The following is a 23,231-nucleotide window of genomic DNA, read 5'->3' as shown; positions in this document are numbered from 1 at the left end:
AAATGGAGTCGATTTGCACCACCTACTGGAATATACAGCTCTCTATAGTCAGAGGTTTCAAAATGATGAACTGCTTTTAAAATGTTAGCGTTAACATGTCTAGTTATCTTCAAGAGACCAGCCCCTTTGACATGCTGGAAATGCCAAATGCTAATTTGCTTTGGGGACCAGTTTCTAAAACAAACTTTCTTTAAAAGCCAAAATTTAATCATCTAGCTAAATTAAAAAATTGTACAACTGCTTATAAAAATAAAATGATTAAGCCAAATACATCTACCAAAGAGATAAAAATGTAAATTAGAAGCAAAGCTGAAATCAATACACATTATCAGTTGCTAACTCACCATTTAAAAAGAAAATTCAAGCAGACAAATGGAAAATGGCAGGAAACATAAGCAAAAAGGATAATAAACAGAACATAACACAACATTAATTAAAAAAGAATTCACCCAATGAAAATTTGATAGTGTTTATATCCAAAGTAATAATCATTGTCATGGCTTAATTACAGCTGAACATCAACATACAAAGTATTTGTATTTAGGGGTGGGGTTTTTTTTGACATTTTAAAGGAAACATCAACAAAAATTTTTCATTTTTCATGACAAACTACTCCAAGCAATAAATTTCTGAATATATAGTGGCAACATTTATTATTGTGTAATTGACAGAGATTCGGGAAAAAATTACATCTACAATATCTACTATTCTAGATGAGATTGCTTTAGAATAGAAGCCTAAATATATTACGTTTTAATTTCTTGAAACCTATTATCGCATTTCACTTATTTTATGGGTATTTTGTCTGAAAATTGATTTTATTTTTATATGTCAACTAAATTAGATGTCAACTAAATTAACTGGAGCATAAAATATGCCAGCAGGATATATTTACAAATACACATGGCAAAATGGTGTGCAAGTAACAAGAATCCGATTTAAAGTCATAAGCACAGAAAGACTCCCCGCGATGACGCCCAAGCCATCCATAATCCTCTCTGTGTTGCAGGTCGTTTGTGCACGACAAGCCTGTTCACAGTAACACATGTCATGAGCAAGGTGGCTGGAAGCGTTTTCTTTCTCATTATAGTTCACGGCTGGGGTGATTTCTTTCTTAAGGTTCTCATCTGCATTGGAAAGCTTGGGTTGCTTAATTCCTCCCAGGTGAGCAGTGTGTCGCCAGACATCACATTCACGGACCCTGATCCCAAGGTTAAGGTTGGCTCACCACCTCCATGGAGAGATGACTCCCACACCGAAGTCTGCAGCCCTGATCCCTCTTTACAGCTAGAGCAGTGTACCCTGCAGCCTGCTGAGGGCCATCCTGGATATCCCAAAGGTACCTCAAACCTATACGTATACATATATGTATATGTGTATATATATGTGTATATATATATATATATATACTTATACAGAGACAACTCATGACCTCCTCTCCAGCCTTCTCTTTTCTCAGTTATTCCAGCTCATCCCTCCCATTTATCCAACAGGTAACCCTGATACCTATTTCCTACTTGCCGCTGATCCAATCCCCTCAAAGTCCTGGCCATTGTACTTTCTAAATCTCCCTGGAGCCTGTCTGCCTTTCTCCATCTCCATCACTGCCCCACTGGTCCAAAGGACCATCATTTCCAGCCTGGACCAATTCAAGATGGTGTATCTTCATTTACCCTCACCAAAGCTCTTCACTGAGGATACTGAGAAATTTTCTAACAAGGTCACGACGCCCTCCCCTGGCCAGTGCTCACCTGCCTCCCCGACCCCATCTCTCATCTTGAGCTCCTAGGGCTTCTGTCCCAGAGGCCCACCACCGTTCTGGGCCTCTCTCGACTGATACCTTTGCCTGGCCTTTTCCGGCTGCCTGGAATTTTCTTCTCTCCCCTTGTTGCCAAGTTACCTTCTCCTGACTTTCCCAACTGGGTCAATCCATAGTTGCAAATTCACGTTTGGGGGGTACATATTTGAAAGTAAACTGTCTTTGCTCACCTCTGTGTTCCCAGCATGCCACCTGTACATAAAACCATGGAATGATTCACTCACCTCTGGGCCAGAGGAGTGCCCACTCTGGCTTCCCTCCGGCAGGGAGACAGGTCCATCTGGAGCTCCAGGGAGCCTGCCCTAATGGTTTAAAGCCTGCTTTAGGGCCCACACAGGCTGCTTCCCAGACCTGGCTCCCAGAGGACCTGCTGTTTTCACCCCTGTGCCCAAGGGGTGGCCAGAGGGCCTCTGTGCAAGGGTCAGATGACAGCATGTTTTAATAGATTCCAAGGGGTGGCTGTTCCAGAAAAAACATCTACTTCTACTTCATTGACTATGCTAAAGCCTTTGACTATGTCAGGATCACAACAAACGGTGGAAAATTCTTCAAGAGAAGGGAATATCAGACCAGCTTACCTGTCTCCTGAGAAACCTGTATGCAGGTTAAGAAGCAACAGTTAGAACCAGACATGGAACAATGGACTGGTTCAAAATTGGGAAAGGAATACATCAAGCCTGTATATTGTCGCCATGTTTATTTAACTTTCATGCAGAGTACATCATGAGAAATGTCGGGCTGGATGAAGCACAAGCTGGAATCAAGATTGCCGGGAGAAATATCAATAACCTCAGGTATGCAGATGACACCATCCTTATGGCAGAAAGTAAAGATCCTCTTGATGAAGATGAAAGAGGAGAGTGAAAAGGTTGGCTTAAAATTCAACATTCAAAAAACTAAGATCATGGTATCCAGTCCCATCACTTTGGGGCAAACAGATGGGGAAACGATGGAAACAGCGAGAGACTATTTTCTTGGTGTCTAAAATCACTGCAACCTAGATGTCCATCAGCAGATAAATGGATAAGAAAGCTTTGGTACATATACACAATGGAGTATTACTCAGCCATTAAAAAAGAATACATTTGAATCAGTTCTAATGAGGTGAATGAAACTGGAGCCTATTATATAGAGTGAAGTAAGCCAGAAAGAGAAACACCAATACAGTATGCTGCTGCTGCTAAGTCACTTACTAACGCATATATACGGAATTTAGAAAGATGGTAACGATAACCCTGTATGCGAGACAGCAAAAGAGACACAGATGTATAGAACAGTCTTTTGGACTCTGTGGGAGAGGGAGAGGGTAGGATGATTTGGGAGAATGGCATTGAAACATGTATAATATCATATATGAAACGAATCTCCAGTCCAGGTTTGATGCATGATACAGGATGCTTGGGGCTGGTGCACTGGGATGACCCAGAGGGATGGTATGGGGAGGGAGGTTGGAGAGGGGTTCAGGATGGGGAACATGTGTATACCCATGGCAGATTCACGTTGATGTATGGCAAAACCAATACAATATTGTAAAGTAATTAGCCTCCAATTAAAATAAATAAATTTATTAAAAAAATAAAAATAAAATCATTGCAAATGGTGACTGCAGCCATGAAATTAACAGGTGCTTGCTCCTTGGAAGAAAAGCTATTATATAATATATATATATATTATATATATAATTTATAATATATAATTATATAATATATATAATATACTGTCTACAAACCTAGACAGTATATTAAAAAGCAGAGACATTACTTTGCCAGCAAAGGTACATACAGTCAAAGCTATGGCTTTTTCAGTAGTCAGGTATGGATGTAACAGCTGGACCATAAAGAAGGTTGAGCACTGAAGAATTGATTCTTTTGAACTGTGGTGTTGGGAGAAGACTCTTGAGAGTCCCTGGACTGCAAGGAGATCAAACCAATCAATCCTAAAGGAGATTAGTCCTGAATATTCACTGGAAGGACTGATGCTGAGGCTGAAGCTCCGATACTTTGGCGACATGCCAAGAGCTGACATTAGAAAAGACCCTGATGTTGGGAAAGATTGAAGACAGGAGGAAAGGGGACGACAGAGGATGAGATGGTTGGATGGCATCACCAACTCTATGGACATGAGTTTGAGCAAGCTCCAGGAGACGGTGGAGGACAGGGCGTGCTGTAGTCTGTGGGGTGGCAAAGAGTCAGACACGACTGAGTGAACAACAACAAAAGGTGGCTGTCGAGAATGGGAATCAGTCAAGGAAGGAAGACAGACTGGATTTCATTTAATAGTTTGTTGGCTTAATGTATACCCAGATGGGCTTCCCAGGTGGCCCTAGTGGTAAAGAATCCGCTTGCTAATATAAGAGATGTAAGAGAGAGATGCAGGTTCAACCCCTGGGTCAGGAAGACCCCCTGGAGGAGGGCACGGCAACCCACTCCTGTATTCTTGCCTGGAGACTCCCATGGATGGAAGAGCCTGGTGGGCCACAATCCATAGGGTCGCACAGAGTCAGATACGACTGAAGGGACTTAGCATGAATATACCTTAGATATTTAGCCATATCCTATGTAGGCCTCCATTTACAGTCTTCCCCAGACCCTGCAAATAAAACAAACAAAAAACAAAAAATCAGAAAGCAAGCCTAGGGCTGGTTTCATGCATATCTGAGAATAAACTTTCCTCTCATTTAATATCAAGACGACCTCCTTTCTCATCTGCAGTCAGAGTTCAGAGATGAACTGACTCTGAGAGTCAACAGAGACAGAAATACTAACCCCAAAACCCAAGAGCACAATGAATTGGGGGGAGGGGGCAGGGGTGAATGATTCACGTGATTTGGGATTGAAAACATGTTCCAAAATCGTGACACCAAAATATTAAAAATTATGTTCTTTGGGTAGTGGAACAACACATTTTCTTGCCTTTGTGTACTTTGCTATTGTTTAAATTTTCCAACATAAATGGTCCTACGTTTGTAATGAAAATTTTATTCTTTCGAAAAATCAAGTTTCTATTCTATTTCATTTACAAAACATGAATATTTTGCCAAAACTCACCATCTCCTTTGCAATCCCTTGCATGGAAGCAATGCTTGGAATTTTCTGTCCATGTATTTATTTCACTGGTGGAGACAAAAAAAAACAAAACATATTTTCTCAGAACTCAGCAGAAAAAGACTGCAGTTATACTTACAATTTCTGTAGTGGGGAATCACTATAAGCCTCATTTCTAAGTTTTAAAAATGCTTTCCCTGGCTAGTGGAAGCAGGCTCCGCTTGATTTCATGCAGCTCCAGAGTTTTCTCTACCGCTGCTGCTGCCTAATCTCCATGAAGCCCACCTTGATTCCTTTCCATTTCCTAAGTGGTCTGGAGTTTGTTTTTCCTAGCCACGCTCTAAAAATCCAGTTTTGGAACTTCTCTGGTGGCCAGTGGTTAAGACTCTGTGCTGTCAATGCTGGGGGAGTGGGTTCAATTCCTGCTCAGGGAACTAAGATTTCACATGCTGTGTAGTGTGGCCAAAATAAAATAATTTCAAAAGATAAATAAAAATCCAGTACTGGTTTCCCTTACTTAGAAGTGAGTATTATCTAGTTCCCAGGTGGCTCAGTGGTAAAGAATCCACCTGCCAATGCAGGGGATGTAGGTTAGATCCCTGGGTAGAGAAGATCCCCTGAGAAGGAAATGGCAACCCACTCCAGTATTCTTGCCTGGGAAATCTCATGGACAGAGGAGCCTGGCAGGCTCCAATGGGTTGCAAAAGAGATGGAGATGACTTCGCCACTAAACAACAATCGTTATTAACCTAGGAAGACCCAACTGCTCTCCTCCCCAACCCACCCTTCATTCCTGAATCCCTCCCACCAAGCCCCTTGCATCTTGGGCTCCACCCAGCTGGAGGACACTCTTGTCCCCACGTCCCCTTCAGTGATTCCCACCTCCACGTTTTGACAAGTGTTATTCCTTCACTGTCCCACCCCGTACCCAACCCTCCAAGTCCCTCCTCAACACCTCAGGCTCCACGGCCCTTCCTGACCTCCTGCAACCCTTACCCCTTCCAGCTCAGGGTGTTCATCTCAACCTGGAATGTCCCCCACTCGTCTTTCCCTTCCTCTGTGGTCACACTATTGGTCACACACTGTAGGTCACCTCCTATACTGAGTTCTTGCTACAGCCCTTGTTCTCTCCCTAGAACTAGATCAAAGGCCCTTGAGATGAGGAAACCTGTCCTGCTGAGATCCTTAACCCACTGTGGAGCATAGGATTACACATGTGTCTGTTGGGTGGAACTGAATTAAGCCTACATCGTTTGGTCAATCTCAACATTTCTCCCAGAACAGCTTACGACTCCCTGGAGCCATAGCCAACCCAGCAGACTGACTTAAGAGAGTGGTTGACAGAAGAAAATGCCCAGAAAAATGCAATAGGGAGCATTAAATTAAAAATGATTAAGGATGGCTAATTTCAGCAATCATCTGAGAAAGAGGAGGGTCCCTGGAAGGAGACAGAATGGTGTTGATACTTTTTCAAGGACAATGGTGATGTGCATCTGGAGGTTTGTTTTGCTGTTCTCTCTGCTTAGGGAGGGCTTCCCTTGTAACTCAGCTGGTGAAGAATCCACCTGAAATGTGGGAGACCTGGGTTCGATCGCTGGGTTGGGAAGATCCCCTGGAGAAGGCAAAGGCTACCCAATCCAGTACTCTGGCCTGGAGAATTTCACAGACTGTATAGTCCATAGGTCACAAAGAGTCGGAGGTGACTGAGTGACTTTCACTTTCACTTTCTGCTTAAGGATGGGCTTCCCAGGTGGCGCTAGTGGTAAAGAACCCACTTGCCAATGCAGGAAACATAGGAGACACAGGTTTGATCCCTGGGTCAGGAAGATCCCCGAGGAGGAAATGGCAACCCACTTCAGTATCTTTGCCTAGGGAAACCCATGGACAGCGGAAGCTAGCGGGCTATAGTTCATAGGCTTGCAAAGAGTCGGACACAAATGAAGCGACTTAGCATCCACGCATGCACTGCTTAGGTATGGACTTGAAATGTTTGTGATGAAAATAAATGAAGAAGGTGGCAAAGGAGGAGGAGAAGCAGCAGCTGATTTGCAGACTCAGAGGGGACCCTGGGCTGAGGTACAAGAGAAGGGTCTGGGATACGGGTCTCTGTCTCTTTCAGAACCACCCCTCCTGGGGGCAGCATTTTTTCCCTCCAAGCACCTCTCTGATTGTATCCATACACGGCCCCCTCTACTCATTTACACACCCCCATACACAGACCTTTGACTCAAGTAACACCAGCCTAGGCTCAGTCTCTTGGCTAATGCTCCCTGCTCTAGAGCATCCCCAGGTAGGCACGGTAGCCCCTCAGAGCCAGGCTCTACTTCAACTGCTACAGCTGGCAAACCCTCATGCTGTGTGTGATGTCTCACATTGAGATCTTCTGGGGCAGAAAGTTCTTGATGTTTCATGTGTGTGTTAGTCGCTTAGTCGTGTCTGACTCTGCAGTCCCTGGATTGTAGCCCGGCAGGCTCCTCTGTCCATGGGATTCTCCAGGCAAGAATACTGGAGTGGGTTGCCATTTCCTCCTCCAGGGCATCTTCCCGGTCCAGGGATCTAACGTGGGTCTCCCGCGTTGCAGGCAGATTCTTAACCATCTGAGCCACCAGGGAAGCCCTTGATGTTTCTTAAATCACAGCAAACAGAGCCCCTAAAGAAAGGACCTGCCATGGGTCACAAGGGCCATCTTGTTGGTGGAAATTTCTCCACTCCAGAAGCCAGTGGAGAACTGACCACCCTCTGCCCAGAATGGCTCCACTCTAAATGACCCCTCAGAAGGTCTTCCCTGAGGTTGTGGTTGTCCCATGAGTCACTGCAATCAGACAAGATACATTCATTGCAGCCAATATGCATAAAGCACTGAGTTGACCTCATACTTAGGTCTTTCCAAAATAATTCACGACATCCACAGCAATTATGTCCAACCATAATTGGGGAGAAACCAGCCTGAGACCCTCCAACAGGAGAGCTCACTCTTACATAGTCCCTCTGCTACTTCCAGACCATTAAAGATATTTGTAATGTAGATGAGGCCAGTCCTTTTGCACAAAGTTGACAGACAAGAGGAAGATTCCAGAGAGAAATGCCACAGCAGCAAATGAATATAAATGATACTTTTCCACTCTGTGCTTACAAAATGCCTTTTGTACCCGAATCTCAGAGCACTCCAGGAAGAAAGGCTTGACTGGCACATTCACTCAGGGTAACCTTGAATGGTCAGAGCTTCTCAAGTCACTTGTGATAAGAAAGAACAAAAGTCCAGATACTTTTAAAATGCAATATTCTCACCTTCTGGGTAGTAAACAAAAGTGTGCTGATGGATAATGACATCTGTGGATTCTGGCTTCATTTCCCAGAGAGAAAATGTAAATAAATATGTAAAAAGTTGTCATATGTAGATAACACCCATGGTCCATCCAGTAGTTAACATTCTGCCCAATATTCTCCTGCAATGGATTCCATTCCTGGGTACAGCCTTGTGACTGTATTATACTGAGAAGATAAAATAGATTTCTTCAATATCCACAGGCAGGCCAATATAGAAATGTTTAATAAAAACGTCCAGTCAATGGGTTTGACCCAGAACACTTCTGCACTAAGTAATACCTTCATTTCGTTCTCTCCACTGGACGCTTGCTTGGAAATGCCAATGGTTAAATGATTCAATAGGATCTGCAAAGGCCAAGCCCTTAACTGGAAAGGCAGGGGTCTGCCTGAGGGATTGATTTGAAGGTTCATTTAAGAATTCTCTTCTTACCCTCTATTTAAGGTGCTTCCCAGGTGGCGCTAGTGGTAAAGAACCTGCCTGCAATGCAGGAGACATGAGATGCAGGTTTGATTCCCTGAATCAGGAAGATCCCTTGGAGGAGGGCATGGGAACCCACTCCAGTGTTCTTGCCTGGAGAATCCCATGGACAGAGGAGCCTGGAGGGCTGCAGTCCACAGGGTCGCAGAGTCGGACACGACTGAAGTGACTTAGCACGCACAAGGTACACGCACAGCATGAGTCACCAGCAGTGCTCGCACCAACACGGGGCCTGCAGAGCAGTTGTTAGTAACTTTGGAACTGTTCCTAGGATTCATTTCGGGTGATAATCATCTTCAGAGGATAAAACTCACCAAGACTCTGAGGACATTTCTGCTGGGAAAGTAACACCTAGCAGAGACAAACTGGCCCTCTGATCCCTTGCACTGGATTCTGGAAGTCAAGGCTAATAGCTCGGGAATGACTCTGAGTGCACTGAGTATCTGGAAAAGGAACTCCTCCAAATGCAGTCGAAATGATTTCCAAATAGTTTCAAGAACGTTATTAGTCTACAGAACAACTATTAAATAATTATCAAGAATAATGACATAAGGTATCCTGTAGTTGTAACCAAGAGTTAGCCTTGCTATCACACTGATCAATTGCACAACAAGGTTTGCGTTACCTTCAGTTCAGTTCAGTCCAGTTGCTCAGTCGTGTCCGACTCTAAAAATTTTCTACCGGTCAAATTAAAGTGTAAAGGAAAATACAGATTATTGCTTGATTGATAACTGTTCTTGAGCTAAAGAGTAGCTAGTATGCAACTTTTGGTTCTAAAAGCAGTGGTCTATCAATTCAGTTCGGTTCAGTTCAGTTGCTCAGTTGTGTCCGACTCTTTGTAACCCCATGAACAGCAGTACACCAGGCCTCCCTGTCCATCACCAACTCCCGGAGTTCACCCAGACTCACGTCCATCGAGTCAGTGATGCCATCCAGCCATCTCATCCTCTGTCGTCCCCTTCTCCTCCTGCCCCTAATCCCTCCCAGCATCAGAGTCTTTTCCAATGAGTCAACTCTTCACATGAGGTCACCAAAGTACTGGAGTTTCAGCTTTAGCATCATCTCTTCCAAAGAAATCCCAGGGCTGATCTCCTTCAGAATGGACTGGTTGGATCACCTTGTAGTCCAAGGGACTCTCAAGAGTCTTCTCTAACACCACAGTTCAAAAGCATCAATTCTTCGGCTCTCAGCCTTCTTCACAGTCCAACTCTCACATCCATACATGACCACAGGAAAAACCATAGCCTTGACTAGACGGACCTTTGTTAGCAAAATAATATCTCTGCTTTTGAATATGCTATCTAGGTTGGTCATAACTTTCCTTCCAAGGAGCAAGCATCTTTTAATTTCATGGCTGCAGTCACCATCTGCAGTGATTTTGGAGCCCAAAAAAATAAAGTCTGACACTGTTTCCACTGTTTCCCCATCTATTTCCCATGAAGTGATGGGACCAGATGCCATGATCTTCATTTTCTGAATGTTGAGCTTTAAGCCAACTTTTTCACTCTCCACTTTCCCTTTCATCAAGAGGCTTTTTAGTTCCTCTTCACTTTCTGCCATAAGGGTGGTGTCATCTGCATATCTGAAGTTATTGATATTTCTCCTGCCAATCTTGATTCCAGCTTGTGTTTTTTCCAGTCCAGCGTTTCTCATGATGTACTCTGCATATAAGCTAAATAAGCAGAGTGACAATATACAGCCTTGACATACTCCTTTTCCTATTTGGAACCAGTCTGTTGTTCCCTGTCCAGTTCTAACTGTTGCTTCCTGACCTGCATACAGATTTCTCAAGAGGCAGGTCAGGTGGTCTGGTATTCCCATCTCTTTCAGAATTTTCCACAGTTTATTGTGATCCACACAGTCAAAGGCTTTGGCATAGTCAATAAGCCTTTTAAAATGTAGATTTCTCTCTCACTTTTTTTTTGCCAAGCCAAGCAGTATGTGAGATCTTAGTTCCCTGACCAGGGGTTGAACCTGCGCCCCCTGTAGTGCAAGTCTGGAGTCCTAAGTACTAGACCGTCAGGGAAGGCTCTAAATTTTCTTATCATACACTATATTAATTAAAAAAAATTCTGAACATGTAGCCCCCATATATGTATATAAATTTATTTGCAAATAATATACTAGCAGTGCGACTTCCCTTTCATTTCTCACTTTCATGCATTGGAGAAGGAAATGGCAACCCACTCCAGTGTTCTTGCCTGGGGAATCCCAGGGATGGCGGAGCCTGGTGGGCTGCCGTCTACGGGGTCGCACAGAGTCGGACATGACTGAAGCGACTTAGCAGCAGCAGCAGCAGCAGTAATACATTAGCATAAAACAAAAGTAGAAAATGTTCAAAGTCTAAAAAATAATAATAATTTTATTTAGTGACTGCAAACTATTTAATAGTTCTGTTCTCCCTAACATTTTTTTAAAGAGAGTGAAGTGGTCAGATAGGTTTATTTTTGTGACTCTTGGCTGAAAACTTTGTGACATAACAATTTGAAGTGTCCTAAGGTTCAGTTTATTTTGAAACTTGGCTTTAAGGGCTGTCATCACTTAAAATATCTCAGGAGATAAGTAAACTAGGAAGAATCCCATGTCTTAGCAAGTCAAACTGCTCATTTCAGATGTATCCACAAGTTATGCAAAGGTTTTAACTGAAATCTGGCTAAATTTCCAGCTTCTCTGAAGTCTATCAATCTTCCTTTTAAAAGCCAATTATATAATGTCAAGGAATAATTCAGAAATATTAGCCAGTTGTTTCACATGCACTTCATTTACTTGTGCATAAGAAGAAAGGTCAATTGACTGTCGTCATGGAACACAATTAAAAACAGGATGTGTAAAAGAGAGGAGAGAGGGAAAACCCTGCTGGCAGCTGGGAATAGTGAATCTTACAGGCACATTTTGGGGTAAACAGATCAGTTGGAGACAAGGAGATCAGTCTGTGTGTTGTGAGCAGGCCAACTAGCAGTATCAAAGAAAACAATTAAAATATGGATCCAAAAACTCTTCATTTAGGAGATTTTTTTTAAAGACGGGAGAAATTTCAGTTTGTAAGTTCTGTGCTGGTATTAGTTTTTTTTAATGTCATTTTCAGCAACAAAATCACAAACATTGGAAAGATTTGCAAACCTCTGTTTTCAAAAATGCTGTCTCCATGAGATTCAGTTCTTTTGAAAACCAATGACTTTTTCACTCATTGTTAAAACATCACTGTTATCTTGAAGGAAGAGGTTAAGTCTGTTTATTTTTGTGAAACTCTCCTACAGCACCCTCATGACAGCTACTAGTCATCATGGAAAAGATGAGGAAATGTGAAATATTTTTTGCCAAAAAACGATTGTCAAACTTGATTTTTAAGTATTTTGCCACAATAAATTCTGTGATCTCTGTGTGGTACATGAGATTTTCAAGGTCACCCCTCACCTTATCACAACACTCTGAAAAGCCTCTCCTAAAGGCCTTGTCACCAAATTTTACCATGTGATGGCATCAAGTGGCCCGCCCAAGCCACCATACGCCACAGTAGACTGCACAATGGTCCACGGACACCCAATGACCCTCCTCTGTGGACCATTAGTCTTTACCTCCACCCAGATGCTAAGCTTGCCAAAATGTATCATTTTGGCCAAAAAAAGTGAGTGGCGGGGATGTTTGTGACTTCTGAGCAGGTGCTTCAGGAGCTAGTTGATGGTCTACCAATCTGTTTCTCTGCCACTCCCACTGGCAGAGCTCGGGTCCAGGTTGCTTCATCAGCCTGGGTCCTCGAGCAAAAACTACCTGGCCTAGAGAAAGCATGTCCCAAACGTCACACGGGACGCCTCCACTAAATATTTGGGCATTCTCACCCCATTTTTTTTTCACTGTTTATCTGAAATTTGTTTTATCTGGCATCCTTGGCTGTAAGTCACTGATGTTTGGGGATTGTTTGGTTTGGCTGCAAACCCAATTTTACTGGACTGGTACAGCAGCTGACCACAGCCCAAGGAAGGCCAACTGTGTCAACTTGTATATTAAATATATTAATAGTAAGGCTTTGTTGTTGTTATCCAGTTGCTAAGTCGTGTTCAACTCTTTTGTGACCCCAGAGACCATAGCCTGCCAGGCTCCTCTGTCCATGGGATTTCCCAGGGGGGGTGTCATTTCCTTCTCCAGGAGATCTTCCCCAGCCAGGGATCAAACCTTCATCTCCTGCATTGGCAAGTGGATTCTTTACCACTGAGCCACCAGGGAAGCCCATAATAGTAAGGTTTGTGAGTAAGTGATAGTCACTATCATGTCTGACTCTTTGTGACCCCATGGACTATAGCCTGCCAGGCTCATCTGTCCTCTGAATTGTTTGCCCTTACTCTTCAGATTAAAAAACACAAACCAACAAAACAGAAGCCATAGTTTTTCCTGTACCCCAGGGAATTATTTTAGGAGATTGCTGTTCTAAGGTGTGGTCTGCGGGGCAAGGTGGTCAGATGCTAGAAACTCACTAAAAACACAGATGGCTCAGCACTGCCCCAGTGATACCATCTTAGAATCTGGAGATGGTAGAGGATCTGCTCACTTAAGTTCCTCAGGTGATTCTAAAGCAAATTAACATTCCACTGGCTGGTGTTTGCAATTTAACGTTTTTAGAGGCTAACAGTACTAGTACTCAGAGACCTGGTCCTGCCTTTGCTATTTACACTAGCTTTGCATGATGTTCAGTGGGTCAATTCTATTCTCCTTTCTGGATGGCACTGCTGTCATCTAAAGAGGAATGAGACTGACTCAGACATCTCACATCCTCTTCCAGCTCAAAGTCCAGGAGTGGAAGTCAGAAAATCAGGGCCTTCCAAGGTCCAGGAGGCAACGGACAACGTGAGGCTGCGGAGGTGTAAGACACTAGGTCACGGAGGGGCCCTTGGCAAACAGAAGGACCCAAGCCCTGTCTCAGAGCTCCCTGGAATTTTCCTGTGTAGGCACAGCTGTTCGGGAATCCCTAGGGCCATAGGCACACCTGCCTCACATATAACTGTAAAAACCTGGTGAAAGACTTCTAATTTTGCTTTGGTAAATACTGTGTCCCACAAGTAACTAAATGAGTTTATGACTGACATGTCTCTGAAATCATCATATGGGCCGGGAGGATTTTTATAAGCAGAGAAAATCTAATGCACCAATTATTCTAGAATGGAACAAACTGTGTGAATACTAACTTTAGTAATTAAGGACATTGACACTGCAATATATTGGAGACACACATTCATTAACATTTTTAGCTTTTTTCTGCGATATTATATATATCTTGGAGCCAACAAGGTTTTTATGTCTGAAACATTTCGATAAGCATTTTAAAAGCCTGTTGGCACCAGTCATTTGATCTGCATTAGCTTAAGGGCTAAAACACTTTCATGGGCTGATGCTGCTCTGGTACTTGTAAAACAGAGATGATCAGACAGGACATTATCGAGGAGCTCAGTCAGCAAGGGAGGCAGATACAAATAAGTAATTTTTCTATAGGCTTCCCTAGTGGTTCAGTGGTATAGCATCTGTCTGCCCTGGGTTGGGAAGATCCCCTGGAGGAGAAAATGGCAACCCACCCCAGTATTCTTGCCTGGAGAATTCCATGGACAGAGGAGCCTGGTGGGCTACAGTCCATGGGGTTGCAAAGAGTTGGACACGACCTAGTGACTAAAGAAACACCAAAAATAACAATTTTTCTGTAAAGGGGAAAGTGCCAGATAAAGCTGCATACAAGTTTCAGGAACAAACCCCATAAGATAAGGAGAGGGAGCGAGGTGTCAGGAGAGACTTATTAGGGATGACACATGCGACGGAGAGTCTTTAGGAATAAATTAGCCAGGTGAGGAAGGGAAAGGTATTCCAGGCAAAGGAAAATCACCAGCAGTCACAGATTTATGGGACAACTCGCTGAAGCAGCAACGTCTCTTGAGTGGTGATGGCATCAGGCACTGGGGAGGCAGGGAAACAGGTGAGAGTGCTGACTGGTTACAAGGCCCAGGATGCAGCTCCTGCAGGGCAGAGCGGGCCACAGAGGATGAAGCCAAGGTCCAGGATGCAGCTCCTGCAGGGCAGAGCGGGCCACAGAGGATGAAGCCAAGGTCCAGGATGCAGCTCCTGCAGGGCAGAGCGGGCCACAGAGGATGAAGCCAAGGTCCAGGATGCAGCTCCTGCAGGGCAGAGCGGGCCACAGAGGATGAAGCCAAGGCCCAGGATGCAGCTCCTGCAGGGCAGAGCGGGCCACAGAGGATGAAGCCAAGGTCCAGGATGCAGCTCCTGCAGGGCAGAGCGGGCCACAGAGGATGAAGCCAAGGTCCAGGATGCAGCTCCTGCAGGGCAGAGCGGGCCACAGAGGATGAAGCCAAGGTCCAGGATGCAGCTCCTGAAGGGCAGAGCGGGCCACAGAGGATGAAGCCAAGGTCCAGGATGCAGCTCCTGAAGGGCAGAGCGGGCCACAGAGGATGAAGCCAAGGTCCAGGATGCAGCTCCTGAAGGGCAGAGCGGGCCACAGAGGATGAAGCCAAGGTCCAGGATGCAGCTCCTGCAGGGCAGAGCAGGCCACAGAGGATGAAGCACACTTGGAGGAGCTGGCCGCTGGGGGCAGGGAAGGAGGGGAAGGCAGACACTGCGAAAACATAACAATGAATGTACATGTCTCAAAATGTCAAGTTCTGGAAGTTAGGGTCCAGGTTTTCCCACATTATATTTCAATCACACACATTAAAAACGATAATAACTTAAACCCAAAGCACATAAACATTTTCGAAGCAGGAAAAGAAAATAATAAGCACTTAGAACCAGCCATCAGGGATCCTCCTCTTTTAGTACCTAAACCTCTCTAGTCCTGTCCCGTTAAGAGACCCCAGAAACCTGGTCCCTCCTCAGGTTTCCCTCCACAAACAGTTCCTGGGCATCCTCAGTTCCCCCAGCCCGAAGCCGGCTCTCACGATCCCCTCTGCTGCTGACTCTCTCTGTGCTGAGTTCCTGGCTCTCTCTGTTTGATTCTTTGCCTTTTCACAGGCTGTTTACAGCACATTTTCTCTCTAGGCATCATCAACAAGGGTTCAGACACTTAGCTCTCAAGTACTTAGTCGCTCAGTCATGTCTGACTCTTTGCGACCCCATGGACTGAAGTCCGCTAAGCTCCTCTGTCCATGGGGATTCTCCAGGCAAGAATACTGGAGTGGGTAGCCTTTCCCTTAGGAGAAGGCAATGGCAACCCACTCCAGTACTTTTGCCTGGAAAATCCCATGGATGGAGGAGCCTGGTAGGCTGCAGTTCATGGGGTCTCGAAGAGTCGGACACGACTGAGTGACTTCACTTTCTCCTTTCACTTTCATTCATTGGAGAAGGAAATGGCAACCCACTCCCATGTTCTTGCTTGGAGAATCCCAGGGACGGGGGAGCCTGGTGGGCTGCCGTCTATGGGGTCACACAGAGTCGGACATGACTGAAGCGACTTAGCAGCAGCAGCAGCAGTCTTTTCCTTCTCCAGGGTAGTTTTCAAGAGGCATGCAATATATGTGAGCCTTAAAGAAAGAATTACAGTTACCTCAGGAAATCCCTTCTTACAAACACAGAACTATATAATAAAACAACAGAATGTAAGGATCATTAGATGATAAATTAAGGCAATGGCAACCCACTCCAGTACTCTTGCCTGGCAAATCCCACCGATGGAGGAGCCTGGTGGGCTGCAGTCCATGGGGTCACTAGGAGTCAGACATGACTGAAGCGATTTAGCAGGAGCAGATGATAAATTATGTATGTATAAAAGCTTAATGAAATGATGTTTTACTATAAAATAATGCATAATAGGAAAGAAAAATAGGAAAATGAAGCTTTAAAGAATATTAAATTACTTAATTTTACCCCTCAGAGATACATTTTTATTGACATTGACACAGAAATAGATATGTTTGTAAAATCGAGATCTTATCACAGGTGTGCTTTAGATTCTTTTTCTCACTTAACATCATGCACAATTTTATAGTACAGGCACCTTTAACAGAGCCTTTGGAGTTTACATGTTCTTGAAAAATAAGTGAATTTTTGCACAAGTTAATGACGTTATGTACCAAAAGTAGACTTAACCATTCTAACGTTAAACATTTATAGTCAACTTGCTGCTGTTGCTGAGTCACGTCAGTCGTGTCCGACTCTGTGCGAGTCGGACGTCCCCACAGATGGCAGCCCACCAGGCTCCCCAGTCTCTGGGATTCTCCAGGCAAGGACACTGGAGTGAGTTGCCATTTCCTTCTCCAATGCATGAAAGTGAAAAGTGAAAGTGAAGTCGCTCAGTCGTGTCTGACCCTCAGCGACCCCATGGACTGCAGCCTTCCAGGCTTCTCCATCCATGGGATTTTCCAGGCAAGAGTACTGGAGTGGGTTGCCGTTTCCTCCTCTAGGGATCTTCCCAACCCAGAAATTGAACCCAGGTCTCCTGCATTGTGGGCAGATTCTTTACCAACTGAGCTATGAGGGAACACTCAATATCTACCCTATCAAATGTAGTTAAATGGAGCTACAGCCTGATGTGGCCACCTGATGAGAAGAACTGACTCATTGGAAAAGACCCTGATGTTGAGAAAGATTGAATGTGGGAGGAGAAGGGGACTACAGAGGATGAGATGGTTGGATGGCATCACCCACTGGATGGACATGAGTTTGAGTAGGCTCCGGGAGTTGGTGATAGGCAGGAGGCCTGGCGTGCTGCAGTCCACAAGGTTGCAACGAGTCGCACACGACTAAGCCACTGAACAGAACTGAGATCCCTGGGGCGCGATAAATAAGCGGGCTCTCCGTAAATGCTCCACTAAGTCACTAAGCAGCAAACTATACCTTGGCGGGGGTAGGGGTGGGGGAGCCACCTCCTCTGAAATCCGTCTCCTCCCCTCAGCTAAGGCGGAGGGCCTCCTTTACGCCTCTCTCTCCGCACTCGGGCCCGCGAGGCCCATGCACGCATTGTGATGCGCGGACAGGACGCCAAGTCCAGGATGGCTTGACTCTGTGGACAGCCCCTCACCCGGGCACGTCTTTCCCTTCCTGGGCCTGCGAGACCGCCGGGAAGCCGAGGGGTGGGGCGCACTGGAAGCTGGGGAGGGAAGAGGGCTACCGCTACACTGCTTTACGTAACAGGAGCCGCTGGTTACACCTACGGCAGCTTTTCCCCGCCCAAACTCAGAGAGGGACAGGGGAGACCCCGACTCTACCCCGAGCCCAAGTCCCAAGGACTGTTTGCCAACAAAGAGGACCGGCGTGCAAGGGGTGGAGCCTGGGAGTCATTACCGCGAGACCTAGTTTCCGAAGAGCCTTTGACAGGCGCAGGCGCACTACAGTTCCCGCCCCCAGCCCTACCGCCTCCGCGAAGGTGGCCGCCACCGGGGAAGGCGGGGCCGGGCCTCCGGCACAAAGCTCGCGAGATTTGAACGCGTCCGCTCTCGTTCTTCCTGTCAGAGGCCGGAAGTGCGGGGCCTCGCTACCGCTCCCTCCGCTGTCTGCGGCGGCGCCTCTGGGCCCTAGGTATCCGTCTCGGCTCCTCGGGTCGAGCTTCGCCTGGCCTCCCCTGGAACGAGGTGATGGCGGACTCTAAGGAGGCCGGGGCCGAGACTCCGCCGGCCGGGGCCGCTGCTCGGGGAGGGCTCAGCCTCCTGTCCCAAGGGGAGTCTGAGGAACCTTCTGCACAGGTGAGTCCTCCCTGGGGGCGGGACCTGCAGGGCTCCCGCGGGTGGCTGTGGGTCGGCTCGGCCCGGGAGGGATGTCATGGTGCCCGGCGGCTGGTGGAGCCTTCTCCACGCCTCCCCGACGGGCCCCCTGAGGAAAGAAAGTCCTTGTGCCTGTGGACAGGTACTCAGGTATTTACCATGCAAGTCATCCCGACGAGCCCCTTGAGGAGGCAAAGTCCGTGTGCCTCTGGACAGGTACTCAGGTATTTACCATGTAAGTCTTCCCTACGGGCCTCCTAAGGAAACAAAGTCCGTGTGCCTGTCGACTCACATATTTACCATGCAAGTCATGCGTGTCAAAAGCGACCCTGGCTTCCCAGCCCATGCCAGCCCACAGGTGAGTTTGACACGATCCCTTCTCTCGATGAGCGCAGGTAGGAATCAGTTCAGTTCAGCCGCTCAGTTGTGTCCGACTCTTTGCGACCCCATGGACTGCAGCAGGCCAGGCCTCCCTGTCCATCACCAACTCCCGGAGTTTGCTCAAACTCACGTCCATGGAGTTGGTGATGCCATCCAACCGTCTCATCCTCAGTCGTCCCCTTCTCCTCCCACCTTCAGTCTTTCCCAGCATCAGGGTCTTTTCCAGTGAGTCAGTTCTTCTCATCAGATGGCCAGAGTATTGGAGTTTCAGCTTCAGCATCAGTCCTTCCAATGAATATTCAGAACTGATTTCCTCTGGGATGGACTGGTTGGATCTCCTTGCAGTCCCAAGGGACTCTTGAGAGTCTTCTTCAACACCACAAGTGGCTCCAAAACTGACCCAGCCTTGCAGAGCTGGAGGAGGACAGAGAGTGTGCTCACTGAGATGGGACTGAGCTAGTATTTGAAGGGCGCAAAGTGTTTGCCTGGCTGAAAAGGGACTGTGTGAGAGAAGGTTGGAAGAGTTAACTCTGACCCTGAGCCTTCTTGGAGGTATGTGGGTGAAATCTGCAGATCCCCCAGTGACTTGCCTTGATGTGAAGTTAGACATTCAGAGTATTTGTGTAATAGACTGACCAGTGAATTACTAAACACTTAGAAACGAAGAAGGCCCAGATATTACCACAAATCACTTCCTAAATGATGCATGCTATTGAAATTAAAATACATGTTTAATATTGAACAGAGGTTTTATTACACTTTGCGTTTAGTTACTGTGGTACTGTTTACTCCCTGGTTTCTGCTTCTGCCCTTATGAATGTTTTAAAAGACAGTTTGAATGGCCTGTTTCCTAGCTAATAACCATAACCATGATACTCCTTGACTCATCTTTTCTCTTTGAAATTATGTGAAAAAGAACTAAGTAAATTGTACATATTTATGCTCCCATTTATCAACTGCTGCTAGTAACATGTAGCATATTCTTGTAAGCCTGATGTGGTAGGGTTTTTCAATTATTATTATTAAGATGGGATTTTTTTTTTTGATTCCTAGTAATATACATTAAAGTTTCATTTAACATGTTAATCAGGGATCAGCTTTATTTCTCGGAGGCAATGAAGTGAAGAGCCGAGCTGTGGTGAAATACTCTTCTGCCCCTCCTCGGACGGCATTTGCACGCCTCGAAGAGAAAACAGACTTGAAACTCCCACCTGCCAACTGGTTACGAGAGAGTGCCAAGCTAGGACCGGCAGGAACTACCATTCTTGGCAATAGTAGGAAAAGCAAGCCATTTTCCAGGTAAATATTAATTAATGACATTTTTACCTGTTCCTCAACCCTCCACCTTAAAACTCTTAAGACTTGCTTTTCAGCGTAATTTATAATGCTCATCAACATGCCAAGACTTCACTTTAGAAAAAGATTATATTTGACTTTCATTATGCTTTTTCACAATAATAGGATTTTGTTAAAATATGAAGATATCAATTGCATATGCTTCCTTCAAGTCTGCATCGCTATTAACAAAGATGAATTTTGACCACTAAAATTCAATTAACTAGTTTCATTTTAGCCAGTTTTCATACCTTTTGATTATGTGAATATGGAGTCTCAGGGGGAAAACCCTTAAAACTGCCTAACCTGTTCTGTGGAATTTTTCATTAAATGGTGGTGGATTATCTGGTCTGAAACAACAGTGATGTAAAAACACAGCATGTTTAGATATATACCCTTGACTTAGACAGTTGCTGGAAATTTTGCTGGTGGTATTTAAGGCTGAGAAAGAAGCCTGGGTCTTACAGAGAAGAATGTACTGATGTCCATATTCTTGTTGACCTTTTAATGTGGGGGCTTCCCTTTCTCCCTCTCAGTGATTGAACCTAAAGTACTTCCACATAACATACAGCAGGAGCCATAAATATAGTAATACCTTACGTGCCAGTGATTTGGAAATTATCCTGATGCCTCAGGAGGTAAAAGTTAATGTTTGCAAAATGTTGCTTGTATGTAGCATTATTTATACTATCAAAAAAATTGCAAATAGTTTGCATGTCTTCTTTTAGAAAAATGGCTTAATAAAGCAGAATTAAATGTTATTAAGTGATTTGGCTGACAATTATATTGACAGTGTACAGACACTGCTGAGTACTTTATGTGCTTATCTCGTTTCATTCATTCAAAATACACCTTTTGAATTTGGTGCTGTTAACTTTCCTTCAGAAAAGTGAGGCTTGGACAGGTTAAGAGCTTGCCCAGCCCATGTGGTAAATCATCAGCATACTTTGAAGTGAGGCAGTCCTAAAAGAGTGTTCTGACTCTGCCACCTCCTCACTGAAAAACGGTGACGGCAGCTGCTTTTCACACTTGCAGATTATAGATGTGCCTCACGTGGTACCTGGCACACGTTTGGTGCTCAGTGAGCTATTTTTTCTCCTTGTGGTTGAATTGGTGTTGTGTGCATTTTTTTCTCAAATACATTTTTTAAAACAGTACTAGTGTATATCACTGGGAACATGATCCCAGAGACTAAAATCCTTATAAATGTTTCTGCTGTTGTTTTTCTTGTCTCCCCATCTAAAAAGAATAACTCAAACTGACTGTTCTCCATTGCATATTTTTTTAGATTTCGTGACTACAAAAATAAAAATGATTGTAATTGTTTTTATTCTAAATATTTTCTATTATTGCTTCTATTACTGTTGTATTTCTGTCTTGTATCAAATTTAAGATGCCATTGATTTTAAGTTGTCCCATTTTTATTTGTTTTAACAAAATTTTTAAAAATATGGTTGGCTTATAATGTGTTGGTTTCTGGTGTACAGTAGTGATTCAGTTATATGTATATATACATGTATGTATATTCTTTTTCATATTCTTTTCCATTATGGTTTATCATAGAGTATTGAATATAGTCCCTTGTGCTATACAGTAGGACCTTGTTGTTTATCCATCCTGTATATAATAGTTTGTATCTGTTAATCCTAAACTTCAGTCTGTCCCTCCCCCACTGCACTCCTTCATGGCAACCACAAGTCTTATCTTCTATATCTGTTAAGTGACCCCATTATTTTATGTACCACTAAGAAGGAAAAACTAGCCAACTGTAATGGTGATAGGCATACTGTTTTCAGAGATGTCAGAGTGTGGAAAATGTGTATCCAAGAAGTGCTGAAATATAGTATTCTGTTACAACACCACCTGCCCCACCATGAACGTGACTTTTGTGGCCTTTGTTTTCTCCGTTAGTTTTGGGATGGCATACGACTTTATTGATTCAGTGGGAAACGATGTGGATGTTGTCTCTGACTCTGAAGTAAGTATCCTCTTTGCGACTATAATTGGGATGTTTGTGCTGGGGATTTATAGCCTGCTCTTTTCTGCAGCCTGGAAAAATTAGTGATGAAATAAGCTACAACTGTCTGATTATTGAACACCTTTTTTATTAAAGTAACACTGCATCATTTCTCAAAGAGGAGGGAACAACTCACAAAATACTGGCAGTGGTATTGATGGCTGTATTTTAATGATAGCAGTTACAGTGTTGGGTTATGTAATGTTGCTGGTTGAAAAATAGATACGATACTTGTAGTAAAATCTGTTGATGCTTAGTTGGCCAGTTTTTTCTGAGATGCTAAAAGCTTGGGTCACTGCAACAGTGTGACCTGTATATACTTTATGAAAGTCCATCATGTAAAAGTAAATCTTTGTCATTGACATTAACACACGGAGACTGGTAAAGTGTGGGTGATTCTGGTTTTAAGCTCTGTCTTCCATGGGTTTATAGGTAGTTCCTTAAGGTACAATTTATATGAACTTAAGGAAATAAGGTTTATTATGCTTTAAAACTGAGTGAAGTTAAATTTGAAAGATTCCAGATCATACCGCAAAGGTGTTTCTAAACTGTTTTTCCTTTTGTATTTTTTAAGAACATAAAAAAGCTTCTGAAGATTCCCTACAGCAAATCACACGTGAGCATGGCTGTGCACCGCATAGGAAGGACTCTCTTGTTAGACGAGTTAGATATCCAGGAACTCTTTATGAGATCATCTCAGGTAATTCTTGAGAAATAACAAGAAAAGCACTGTTTTAACAACTTTGGGCACTAGAAATGTGATTTTGTTTCAAAGAAAGGACAAAGTGAAAACGTGGTTGAGTGCTTCAACCGAGAAATGAAAAGTTTAACTGAAGATTAAAAAGCCTTAATAAAGAAAAAGGTAGAAAAGAGAATAGTAGAGAAACTTATTTTATTGATACCAGTAGCCAGAATTCTTATAAGTAAAAGGGTGAAGTGAAGAAAGTTATGAAAAATATGAAGTTTAAGGGACTGGTTAAATTTTTGAAAAATCCTTTCATGTCTGTATTAAATAGATTGTCACGAAACATGGCTGCCAGGAAATGTGAAAAATGTTTAGCAAATTATTCCTCTGAATATGTAGTTATGTCAGAATTAATTGGTTCTCTTTAAGCAGAGCTTCTCAAATTGTGTGTGGTAAATG

The 23,231-nt window shown here is 44.2% G+C and overlaps 1 protein-coding gene across 4 annotated transcripts in view; it reads left to right on the top strand.

Moving 5' to 3' along the window:
• Positions 1-18,121: 18,121 nt before the first annotated feature.
• EDRF1 (erythroid differentiation regulatory factor 1) overlaps positions 18,122-23,231 on the top strand; it is a 33,785-nt gene continuing 28,675 nt past the window's right edge. For all 4 annotated transcript variants that reach the window (XR_011462729.1, XM_014480493.2, XM_070363316.1 and 1 more), the window contains exons 1-4: positions 18,122-18,336; positions 19,826-20,034; positions 21,982-22,048; positions 22,662-22,787. Coding sequence is in view for 3 of the 4 variants with exons in the window: in XM_014480493.2 (XP_014335979.2) it covers positions 18,229-18,336; positions 19,826-20,034; positions 21,982-22,048; positions 22,662-22,787 (510 nt within the window). In the remaining variant the exon portion in view is untranslated. The remainder of the gene's footprint in view (positions 18,337-19,825; positions 20,035-21,981; positions 22,049-22,661; positions 22,788-23,231) is intronic.

This window comes from Bos mutus, chromosome 26 (genome assembly GCF_027580195.1).
Source record: "Bos mutus isolate GX-2022 chromosome 26, NWIPB_WYAK_1.1, whole genome shotgun sequence".
Classification (NCBI taxonomy): Eukaryota; Metazoa; Chordata; class Mammalia; order Artiodactyla; family Bovidae; genus Bos; species Bos mutus.
Note: the sequence above shows the minus strand (reverse complement) of the source record. Positions and strands in the feature narration are given on the sequence as shown.